This window comes from Rutilus rutilus (genome assembly GCF_951802725.1).
Source record: "Rutilus rutilus genome assembly, chromosome: 3".
NCBI classification, from domain to species: Eukaryota; Metazoa; Chordata; class Actinopteri; order Cypriniformes; family Leuciscidae; genus Rutilus; species Rutilus rutilus.
In genome coordinates this window covers 11068699-11081658 of record NC_140211.1, presented here as the reverse complement: position 1 = coordinate 11081658, position 12960 = coordinate 11068699, and the positions used below count along the sequence as shown (strand labels likewise).

The window sequence follows — 12960 nt, the reverse complement described above, 5'->3', positions numbered from 1 at the left end:
ACTGCTCACACAACCCTGTTTCATGTTTCCCTATATTATTTTAAGTGTACTATTTAATCCAGTATGCCCAAATCTCATTCTCGAAATAATGTCCTCTTCCTTTTTTATTTCTATTATTTTCTCTCATTCCTCCTTCCTTCTTCTGGATACTATAGAACATTCTCGCTTTTGTTTCTATATTCCACTCCTCCTGCCACTTCTTTTTCATTTCTGTTTTGATTATGCTTTTAACTTCCGCCTTAATATAACTTACTGCCATATCTACCTCTGTTTTTTGTTTTGTTTTTTGCATATTTATCTGCTAATTCATTTCCAACTACTCCTATATGGGCTGGAATCCAGATAAATGTCACTATTACTCCTACTTTATTGATCCTGTAAACAATTTGGGCTATTTCCAACATAATGTCCTGTCTTGCTTCTGACTGCATGTTTTTGAAACAGGTTAGTGCACTTCTTGAATCTGACCCTATTAACACTTTGTTTGGCTTACTATTTTCTACCCACTCAAGGGCTAAAAGAATGGCCAACATTTCTCCTGTGAACACTGACAATTTATCATTAACTCTTTTATTTAATATAATATTTATTTCTGGTATAATGAACGCAGCTCCTACTCTATTATCATCTGTTTTTGATGCATCAGTATATATCTTAATAAACATAGAATCATTTTCCTCTAAATATCTTTACTAACCTAAATCCTGTCAATACTTTAAGTCTCTTTTTTTCCACTCTAAAAGGTGCAAATCTACCCCTAATTCCCCTAATAGCCAAGGTGGGATGCTAGATAATGGCACAGTGGGGTTTATCTTTATATCTCCGATCCCTATGACTGCATCTCCTATTATCCAACCAAAACTCTTATTCTGTCGTCTTTCCTTTTCTTGACAAGGTTGTAACACCTTCTGAGTCGGGTGATTTTCCGTATGCCCTTTTAAATTTACCCAATACGATAATGCTATCTGATTTCTTCTAATATCTAATGGCATTTCGTTCATTTCTACTTGTAATGCTGCTGCTGGTGTTGTTTTAAAAGCACCACAACAGAGTCTCAGTGCCTGATATTGAATCACATCCAACTTTTTTATTAATGTTCTCGAAGCAGACTTGATAAATTATACATCCATAATCAAGATCAGCCCTAATTAATCCAAAATATACTGCTTTCAATGAGATAGGGTTAAAGTTGTAGGTTCAGTGCGCATTGAAATGCCACTAGGTGTCCGTCGACTCTGTAGTTATAGTTTTATGGATAAATGCAACTGCTGATGTTGAATTTAAAAGTAGCCTATTTGTTGTGAATTTTTTTTGCCATCCTCCACTAATTCTCTTTCTGAAGAATCGTTGCAACCGGATTATCGGAGTTAGACACGAGAACCGAACCAATTCGATTCTTGAGCGAATCGTTCTTTTGAGTCGGTTGCCTTCAATGAATTTGTCCAGGGGTGTCCAATCCTGCTCTTGGAGAGAGTCGCTGTCCTGTAGAGTTCAACCAGCTTACTAGACATACTAGAAACTTCCAGGCAGGTGTGTTGAGGCAAGTTGGAGCTAAACTCTGCAGGACAGTGGTCAGTCGTCCACCCCCCCTGAATTAGGCAAATCGAACTGACTGATTCGTTAACGAATCGACTCAATTCACGAACTCAAAGATCCGGTCGCTGTGTGCTCTACTACACAGTAGGCCTACAGCTACTGTGTTATATAGTAGACTATTATCATGATATGGTACATTTTAATACTTAATGTTCGTGATATTTGAAGTTAATTTTACAGATGTGATGTAATTGTTGCTATAATATTTATAGCAGACATTCGTTCAAAAGTTTGGGTTCAGTTAGATTTTTTTTTTTTAAAGAAATTAATACTTTCTATACTTTAATACATTTATATTCAGCAAGGACACATTAATTTCATTAAAAGTGACAGTAAATACATTTATAATGTTGCAAAAGATTTCTATTTCAAATATATGCTGTTTATTCAAACTTGTTGTTCATCAAAGAATCCTGAAAAAAAAAAAATAGTTTCCCAAAAAATATTAAGCAGCACAACTGTTTTCAACATTGATAATAATAATATGATTTCTGAAGGATCATGTGACACTGAAGACTGGAGTAATGATGCTGGAAATTCAGCTTTGATCACAGGAATAAATAAAATGTAAAAATATATTTAAATAGAAATCAGATATTTTAAATTGCAATAATATGTCACAATATTACTGTACTATAAGAGACTATAAGAATTTTTTTATATATATATACTTATACGTATAAACTTTTGTATATATATATATATATATATATTTAAATGGAAGTGGTCCTAAAGGAATATTCTTTAAAAACAGTATTAAAACTTGGCCTATATTACTGTATTCATGAAATATGTATGTGGTCCTATAAACAATAAAGTTCTCATATTTTTTATATCTTAAAGCTGACGCCAGTTTGTAATTAAACTAATACTAGCCTAGAAATCACATTCCCAAACACAAGAATGAACAGTATAAATGTATATATAAACCACACATTCAATGCTTCATTTATTCTTAGAAAAACAGTGCTTTTATTTCTGATATACTGTGAAAAAATAATTACGTAACATTTTTAAAAAATATTGGAAAAAATCAAAGGGAAATAAAAAAAAAAATCAATAACTTTTGTTGTACATCTGTCAAACATTTTTCAGCTACCAAGAACAGTACAGTAAGGTCAACGTTTATTTTCTAAGACACAATTATACAGGATACACTCCTACCAGCAGAAGAAAAGTATTGGAGCAGGAACGTGAGAGAAGTAAATGAACGGACTACATAAAGATTTTCATATACTCAATCGCACTCGCACAAAAACACGCATACCTTCATCTGCACACACTCCTCTGGCCTAAAGCCGGTTTATAAAGTGAGGGAATATAAAAGTCATGTTTTCCTAAGGCCACTCTTTATTTTTATTCACTCCTTCATATATTCCTTCTTTCTCGTCTTCATGGAGCTTCAAGTTCTTAGATGGGGCGGGGGAATGCAAATACTGTCCAGCGGGTCACATGATGTCCCACAAGATTTCCCCCCCGCCCATCAGTATAAAGGATGAGCGATTGGCAGCTCAAGATGTTTCCGGATCTTCCCGAACACTCTTGAATCGTCCGCTTTGTCCCGTACTGAGTCCGAAAGTACCATCGCTATGGCGTTTGTCAACCTTCTTCACGCAATTAAAAACATAACAATACTGCATTTAAAGAGTGCATCACATTTGGATGATGTCAAATAATACATGAAGTCGGAATTACACATGGGAAGTATTTACAGGGCTCGTTTGAAACGTGGACGAAGACGAAAACTAGTATCTTCACTGCTCTGAGGGATTGTCTTCATCCTCATCCGTCATCGCTTCGACAACGGCGTCCTTCAAAACCCGTTGAAGACAGTTCATAGCCAAAGACCATCTCTGGTCCCCGTAAGGTAGTTTTTCGAAATTGGCGGAAAATACTTCAAGTTTGTCGTCTGTGTTTGGCACAAATATCAGGTGTGTGTCTGTGTGAATAAGTGAGCGAAAGACTCTCCGATCTCAAACTTCACAAACATCAAAGTCTGGGGCGCGAGACGTTAAAATACCACTCCAGACCTCTGACCTCAAATTAGTTCCAATTTGATCTTCGTTATCTTTAAGACGAATGTGATAGCAGCCTGATCTCAGATCAGTAAGGGTGAGATTGGATACCTAAGGCTGGATCAGTTTAAGACCTTCTCTGCTGTTCCCAACCCTCAAAACAAAAAAGAGAGAGAGAGAGATAAAAAAAAAAGGAAAAAAAGCTCTGGGTCACTAGCGACCCGATAAATTCGCATACAACGATAACAAACAAATCTGCATATTTTCTTGTTCGTTGAGGTGAATATCACCCAAATAAAGACTGAAACTCTAACGTTGAACCTTTGGTCCAGAATCACTTACAGAAATATGACAAAAAAAAAAGAAGAAGATTTTCGGTAATATTCAAAACGTAGAGAGAAAACGCTCTATCCTAGTGTGCAAATGAGAGATTACATATCGATTATGAGGGTAATCTAAGCTAGAATACTGGAATGCAGTGCAAACAATGACCCCACAACAAAAGCACCATGGAAAAGAGTGGGGCATTCCTGTATATGAATATGTATATAGATTTATATATATTCCATGGTTCTGAACTATTTGTACGATAGTGAACTAAATGGCCATGTCTGAAAACGGTTAAATGGCTTCCTCGACTGGTCTCCGTCATAACAATGTTGAAATTTAAAGGGTAATGTGTTTTATTGCAAATGCTCAAAAGTGCTTTTTAAAATGGAGATGCACTAGCGCGACTGGAAGGCTACTAACCTGTTCATCGAGGTAGCTCAGCAAGCCGGATAGCCAGGTAGACGCTGACTTACACAGAGTAATAAAGAGTCTTCTAGACTAAAAAAAATAAATGTTGCTTTGGTGATCAAGAGTGTTGTATGAGTATCATGTGCTCTTTACCGGTATCTCTTTTGTCAAACGCAGGCTTTCATTTAAGAATAAATGGAAAAATGATTGGATGTTTTGTAACACTGGTATTTGTGTACAGTGGGGTCTAAAAGTCTTCTCTAATATCCATAGATGTATAATTTTTCTTTTTCATAATTTTGAGTCAAAGGTTCGACACATCTCTCACCCATTATGGGTCAGATTTACTGAACAGGGCAAATTAGCTTGAGAGCGCAATCCACGTTATCCACGGGCAAATTAAAAAACACAGACGCAGCCGGATCGTTTCCATAATGACCAACACAATCTGTCAAGAGCAGCGCAAATTAACATATGGAATTAAGACGTGCTTTTTTCGGCGGTAAATAATGGTGCAAATACTAGCGCAAACCATAGTAAATCACCTTGCACGATTCATTTAAATACTCTCCTCCCATAAATTTTGCATTACTTTAATCCAGTGGTAACTTTTTTTGACTCTTATTATCCACAACAATATTCGAAGGCCCTATGATTTTTCGTTTGTAGGATCTTTAAAAAAAAAAAAAGGATGTTGGCGGGGTTACTTAAAATAAGAAATATCTTGATTATTAGGAGTTTTCATTTATTTCAATGCTTGATTCGTCTCATTTTGAATAAATTTTTGTTATCTTGAGGCTTTAAAGCTACACTGTGTAGGATTTTCTCCCATCTAGCGGTGAAATTGTTTATGACTACCAACTGAATATTACTTTCTAGCCCCTCCCATTCCGAGGGCGTTTTAACTCCTACGGTGGCCGTGTTATTTCAAATCTGCCGGCAGTCGCGAGTAATCTCCCCCTCGCATTCGTCACGGTGCCACTGAGTGTAAAACGCGAAAGGCGAAGCTTGGATTTCCAGGTATGTCCCTCTTTGGCTAATGTATTTTCAAGATGGAGGCGCAACATGGCTGCCGCCATTCGAGCGACTCGCTCGTATGTATTCTAAATGGCAGATTCTACGCATACGAGAATACTTGATTAGTTGGTAGAAGTAATTACACATTAATGAGCACATATCATTTTGAAAGAACAAAGTGTTTTTTGCTAAGAATCAACTTAAAAAAATACACAGTGTAGCTTTAAATATGGTAAACGCATTATTACCGTATTTAAATCAATTATCCATTATCCAAGTAGTTCACATGATCAAAACTGACTTACATTTGACTAGTGACCTAGAAATAGCCTAGAACCTTAAATATTTTTTGTTTTTTGATGTATTGTGTCATATAAATCCTGAAACTTTCCAATTGGTGGTCTCAGACTTTTAGACCTTACTGTACATTGTGCAGTTTTCCATTAAATGCCATTTTAAACTATACTAAGCTTAAGGAGAGAGGTTGAAGAAGCCATTGAAGAGAATTCATACATGTATCTCATATGACCATCTCTGTGAGAGAGAGAGACCACTGTTAAACAGACTATATAAGCCTATAAGAGGCACCCTTCATTTCTCAGGAATCATGCTCATTAAAAGCATTCAGAATGTATCGATCTTCTATTAGATATTTTCGAAACATCAGTCTTTCTTGATTGTGACTTTCGCTTTCAGCTCCTGCAGCTGAGAAATAAACGCTAAGACCCCGCATCCCGTTCTCTGTGTTTACTTTGACCCTCTCTTCGCTCGTTCACCCTCCCGTGTTTATCTGTGGTTCATTCATTATCTCCGTCCTGTGTATCTGTGTAAGTGTGTGTACTTGTATGCACTTATACATCAGCGTAACCTGTGTCACGTACACGCGATGCTTCTCGCTTACACATGTGTCTGCATCCTCTGTGTGTGTCGGTGGGAATAATCGGAATGCTGGGAGGTGTATGAGAACCGTGTGGAACTGCCATATTTCCCAAGTCCAGTTTCTGGGGTCCCGGTGCCGCCTCCTGCGCCGACGCTCGGCCCGACCCCGTACATCTCATAAGCCGGCCCGCCTTCTAACGGGGCGAGGCTGGGCGGAGCAAAACCCATCCGAAATGCCGGATAGTGCGACGGGTAGCCATAATTCTCATATCCGAGCTGTGCGGTCGAGTCCAAGAGGCTGCATTCAGAAGGGAAGTCGCTAGTCTGTGGGCCAGAACTGGGCGGAGGCTGCTGGGACTGCCCAGCGCGGGTGAACGTGTTGAATTGGGCATAGCTGTTGTGTGAGAGTCTGGAGGGAGGACGAGGGTCGTAGCAGCCCGCTCGTGACCCCGGAGCCAAGCTGCTCGGTGTTCCCGGACCCGCCGTGGCTCCTGGAGCTCCTGAGCTACTGCTAACAACGGCCGCAGCGCCCCCTGGCTGGCCCGAGGTGCGATAGTCTGAGTAGTGCATGGATCGGGAGGCGGGACGTCCCTCATCGTGGGTGGAAGCTCGCACGTTGTAGTAGCCGTTTGTTGGGTCCTGTAAAAAAAGATAACATCTTCAGTGAAGTTTGTTCAGGCACAAACTAAAACCGCTATATACAAACGTATACACACTGACGGTCAAAAGTTTGCGGAGTAACATTTTGTAAAATTATTTTATGAAGGCATTAAATTAAAAGCGACAGTTGCTTTATATCCATCAAATACTCCTGAAAACAAATGTATCACTTTTCCACAAAAAATTATTAACTGCTTTCAACATTGATAATAATAATAAATGTTTCTTGAGCAAAAAAAATCTGCATATTTGAATGATTTCTGAAGGATCATGTGACACTGAAGGCTAATTAGGATTGGCTAATTTCACAATATTACTACGGTGAGCATAAGAGATTTTAAAAAGCATTTACATTTTACAGACCCCACTGTAGAAATGATGTATTAAAAAAAAAAAATCAATTTGAACCACATTCTTGGTTCTGGAAATATTTTTCCCATTCATTTCTCCATAGAGATTAGAAAAGAGAAAAATGTTAAGCCATGAACTGGACCGAACCAAACAAAACAACTTAATAACATTACAAGCGATTTAAAACAAAAAAGTTACTTGAAAATCAGAGGGGGAAAAAACAAGGTTACACAACTTTCTTGACCGTTATAAAATTAATTTGATTTTATGGTCAAATAAACTACTGTAATGAAGCCCTGCAAACGACAAAACATAATCAGATGTTACTGTGCACTACATTATAAAACGGTTAACTATAAATTCTTAATTACAAATATAAAATATATATAAAAATTTTATTGCAAAATACTCAACTATCTAATAAATATTAGTTGTTTAAGAGTGTGGTGAGACTGTCTTGATTCTCTATTATCCTCTATTATCTCTAGGGATCTGTTAAAGATTATCGGTAGTGAAGTTCTTCATCGGGAATTTTTTTAATTATTAAAAACTAAAGTTAAAATCACACGTATAGCTTCTACACTAGCATTTTCCTGAACAAAAACAATCTTTCTAGTAAGGGTAAAACTAGTGGTCGGTCGATATTTGGCATTTTTGAAATATCACCATCGGCCGATTCGTTTTTCTGGTTGGCCGATGTGTCAGAAACAGGACTTTTATTTTGGCGGAGCACAGAACAGGTCTCCGTTTAACAGTCCTAACGGTCCATTATTAGATAGAACTGTTAAACAAAGTTAAAACCAATATCGGTAGTGAATACGATGTTGCTGATTTCTCCACAGAGAAATGAATGGGATTTTTGCGTGTGGAATCTGACTGATGAGGTCTATAGAAGCTGCATGTTTTTGTAAAACAAAGTACAGGTCATATATCACTTGTGTTAGCATCGGAAGTGTGTCTATTCACCTTGAGCTCGTAGTCCTGGCGCGTGTCCAGCGTGTCACTGCGTAACTCCTGTTTGAGGTCAATGTCATCTTTAAAAGGCTGGGAGGAGGGAGAGAGGGTCACAGAAGGTAAAAACTAAACCATAAACGACAAGAGAGCAACCAAGAGGGGGAGAGAGATGCAACGTAAGAGGGGAGGAAAACCAACAGGAGATAAGAAGAGGAAAAGAGAGGAAGAATATAAAGGAAGAGAGGGAGGTTGAGAGAGAAAAAGGATTAATTTTAGCTTTGGAAATGTTATTTAAGAGGAAATACATTGGAGGAAGTAAGGTTTATTAGCACTTCATTTTTGTAAAATGTTAAAGAAGTGTATTTCAGCATTAGTGTCAGTGTTATTGCATCATCTTCACAGGACAAGGCACAATCACCACTGGAAAAAGACACAACATTGAATCAAGAGAAATTTGTACTCAATATTACCATAGGAATATGAATCATTAATAAAAAGTAATATTATGCAAATTATCCTTCCTACATTTTGCAGAAAAAAAGTCCAGATCTGGTCAGAATGATAAATTATAATATTCCTGACAAAATGTAGCAGTTGTGAGCTACTGTTTTAACTTAGCTCATCAACAACATTATTTTTAATGCAGTACAGGGTAACACTTTATTCCAATAGTCCACTTTAGACAGTGTACTAATTATAAATGTCTAACTCTCATTAGAGTATTAGTAGACTGTTAGGTTAAGTAACTTATGTTCAGTATAATGTCTGTTATGAGAGCATCAAAATAAAGTGTCAGCAGATATTAATCAGACGGTCCACTAATACTCTAATGACTGCTAGTTGATGTAGTTGCAAAATCACTTATAGTTAGTATTATGTCTAAATAACAAAAAAAAAAAAAACTGTTTTCAGGATAAGTAATATCTTACTTTAAATAATGAAACTATTAAACTTCACAATCTCAAAGTCCCTCTACATCCTCCGGTTATTGCAGTCGTGTTGTGTTGTCAAAAGTACTCACAGAGTACATGGCCTTAACCATGCGTGTTGCAGTGGAGACGCTTCCCGAGTCTTCCTCCAGGCTGTGGGTCTCTTTGTTTATGGTCTCTACCTTGATATCTGGCTTGCCGAGCGTGACCCCTCGACGACCTGGAAAGTAAACATCTCAGTAAACCTCGGATTTATTGCTGCTACGAACATGCTTTTTGACGTCTTTGTGGCCATTATTTATGTTCTTAAATATGGCTGATTGCCCTTGGGTTTTTCCAGTTATTTAAAGGCACTTTTGCTTCTACCTTCTCAAAGACAAACTTGCATGTTGCTGTTTGAAAGACTTTCAGATTACTGTTGGATTAGATTAGATTTATTTTTACACAGCTCACTAGACAGGGGTGTGTTTCCCGTATGTAACTCACTGCTTAAGTACCGTAATACGATGCATCGTTGAAGAAATCAAGTGCAAGTCATCAAGTCACAAGCTCACGACTGTTTAACAAAACCATATTGACGCAAATTTGTCGTTCAGCCACGTTGGTTAATGATGTCACACAGGGGGTGGAGTTTAAATAACTCTGTTGGAGATCGAATCTGAGGACTAATTCTCATTTTTCACGGAACTTGTGACCATATGTGGCTAATGATGCTTTCGGGAAACGCACCCCTGGTTGACAAATCATTATAAAAAGTCTGAAATAATTCACTGTACTGATGAAGGGTGAATTAAATTGATCAAAAGTGATTGTGAAAACATGTACAATGACACACTATTTAAAATAACTCAATGCTATTTTTTTCAATTCTATTCATCAAAGAATTCTGATGAAAAAAATCAGTTTTCAAAAAATATTAAGCAGCATATTAGAAGGATTTCTGAAGGATCATGTGACACTGAAGACTGGAGTAATGATGCTGAAAATTCAGCTTTGCATCACAGGAATAAATTACATTTTAAAATATATTCAAATCAAAAACAGTTATTTTAAATTGTAATAATATTTCACAATATTACTGTTTTTACTGTATTTTTAATCAAATAAATTCAACCTTGGTGAGCACTTTGATAAACATTGAAAAAAATCTGAATGTATAATTAAATACATTTTTTAATACCTAATTGTGAAAAAGGTGTAAGAGAACTCTTTTGGTGGGCTTTGATAACTTACTTCCTTTGCGTTGCCGGTACAAGAACAGCACTAACGCTAGTAAACACAGGAGAAGCAGAATCGAACAGCCGACGGTGCCGCCCGCAATGATCCCGACTGGAACTATCTCTGTGGCAAAGGGAAAAAAAACAAAGAAAAACATAAGCACCACTGCATTTTTTTATTGATGGTCTTTTTGCTTTTAATCATCAGGACATAAAAGGACAGATAGAAAGACAGAAGGAGAGAGGGAATGGTATTGTAATATGACGCAGATCAGACTCGTGCGTCACAGGTCCAGTGTGTCGCGAATGTGCGTTAACCGCTGCATCTCTACAATGTACCCGTATGACTGTACTTACAAACTGTATATTGAGCTCTTAACCTGAAGTAAATTTAGGAGATTCCACTCAAGATATTTATTATTGAAGACTGTGCTCTTTTACTTCAGTAGATTAGTCTACTGTACTATGAAGATGACGCAGCAGCACAGTGAACTTTTAAAGACACGAACTGTACAAATCTTTGTCTAAAGTTTCATGACTAATTTGTAGACTAAACTGTATATACACACACACACACACACACACACACACACACAGGGCTGGGTAGATTACATACTTAAGCAATAGGTTAAAGGACAATTAAATTTTTTTTTAAAAAGATGAATTAGTGAGAAACAATAAATTATGAATAATATTAATAATAAATAATAAATATTAAATGAATAATCAAGTGATCAATAAAAATTCAACTATAGTCTGATTATCAGTTGAAAAAAAATATATAAAAAAAAGTAAAGTAAAACTTTTAAAGACACGAACTGTACAAATCTTTGTCTTTAAGTTTCATGACTAATTTGTAGACTAAACTCTATATACACACACACACACACACACACACACACAGGGCTGGGTAGAGTACATACTTAAGCAATAGGATAAAGGACAATTTAAAAAATAAAAAAACATGAATAATTTACTGCCATTTAGTAAATATTAAATAATCATGTGATCAATAAAAAATTAACTGTAGTCTGATTATCAGTATTTTAAAATGCAATATACTGGTAATCTAATTACAAATAAATAATTTCTGGAATCTGATAACGTAATCCAGATTAAATCAAATCAGTTACTGCCCAGCGCTGTATATACAGTACATATAAAAAAGACTTTCACATAAGATTGTCTCCCTTATGTAGCAGCATCACGTATGTGCAAACGCAGGCACGTCTCCTCACCGGTCTCCTCCAGCGTGATGATCATGGTCCCCGGGCCGAACGAGTTCCACGCAGTGCAGTTGTACGTCGACTGGAAGTCTGACTCCATGACGTTGTTGATGGTGAGGGTGGACAGCACCGCGCCACCCTGTGAGCTCAGTTTGCTCTGTTCCACCGTGTATCGTTCTGATAGGGTCCCCTTCTCTTTTTCCCACACATTCTCCTTCCATGCCCACACCTGGGGGAAACACACAGAGATTACTCACATGCATCTGCAAGACTAAGAAATGTGCAGGTTCATATATATATATATTGAGAGAGAGAGAGAGAGAGAGAGAGATAGATAATATTGTATAACATACTTATTGATTAAAATACTTATTTTCTTTACTTTAGAAAAACTATATATAAAAGGCCAACGTTTTATGTATTTGAGAAGCAGAGAAGAGTGTTGTAGTCTAGCATTTGTCGAGTCATACTCATAGCCAATACTGTCTTAAACGGCCTGTCCGAAGCACTCCGTCTTTAACAACATGAGCTTTTGGACAGAAAAAACTGAGCGTCCACATAGCTACAGTAAACTTTAAAACCTGCAAGTTGATGAAAATGTAACGCGATGCACTTTGTGCCTCAGATTCGGCTGTTTTAATGACGAACAAAACAGTTATGTCCAAAATTCGCTGGTCAAAAACATCTTAACTATTTGGTAAAATGATAATAAAATGACTCACGCAAGTGTCTGACCATATATAAAGCCACAATATCAACTATGACAATGAGGTGTGTAATTACTTTAAAAATAAGTTTTTTTTTTTTTTTTTTTTGAAAAGTAGCATTTTTGGGGCCAACGACGATAATAATTGTTATTTTGACCCACAAAATGCTTCAGTAAAATGGTCACCTGTCTTCTTCCTAAGTTCCACATGAAAATACAAAGCTACATAAAAATATAGCCCTAATGTGAACATTAAAAGTGATGCATATAAAAATAATGATACATTTAAATAGCCTGAGAAATAAATAATGATATAAAATGAAATAAAATTCACCGTCATCTGCAGTGGTCCTGCAAGAAGCAAGTGGACCGAAAATAATGCATAATCTGTACCTTTCAAACAGGAGTGAAAAAAGAAATCCTTTATAAATATTTAGGATTTAAAAAGCATATTCAAGTGCATAAAATGTACCTGAACTGTATCTGGTTCGCATTGCCCGCATGAACACATATTTCACACCGGCAATGGGATAAATGGCCTTTCTGTGCTGAAACATGGGGCTGGATAATGGTGAGAAAGCACCAGTTCTCCTTTCAAAACCACTAAAACTGTTGTATTATTCATGCTGAGCTGTGAGAATATTTTAAAAATGCATCCCTCCACATGCTCAT

The 12960-nt window shown here is 36.8% G+C and overlaps 1 protein-coding gene across 2 annotated transcripts in view; it reads right to left on the bottom strand.

The window, feature by feature from the left end:
• Window positions 1-4641: 4641 nt before the first annotated feature.
• The window catches only part of kirrel1a (kirre like nephrin family adhesion molecule 1a), a 40509-nt gene continuing 32190 nt past the window's right edge, over window positions 4642-12960 (bottom strand). The window contains exons 11-15 of one of the 2 annotated variants that reach the window (XM_084405984.1): window positions 11595-11811; window positions 10373-10480; window positions 9232-9359; window positions 8223-8300; window positions 4642-6884 (exon numbers count right to left, since the gene is read on the bottom strand). In XM_084405984.1, the coding sequence (XP_084262110.1) occupies window positions 6264-6884; window positions 8223-8300; window positions 9232-9359; window positions 10373-10480; window positions 11595-11811 (1152 nt within the window). In that variant the 3' untranslated portion in view covers window positions 4642-6263. Of the gene's footprint in view, window positions 6885-8222; window positions 8337-9231; window positions 9360-10372; window positions 10481-11594; window positions 11812-12960 lie in introns of both variants that reach the window. The other variant, XM_084405983.1, reaches the window with a different exon arrangement.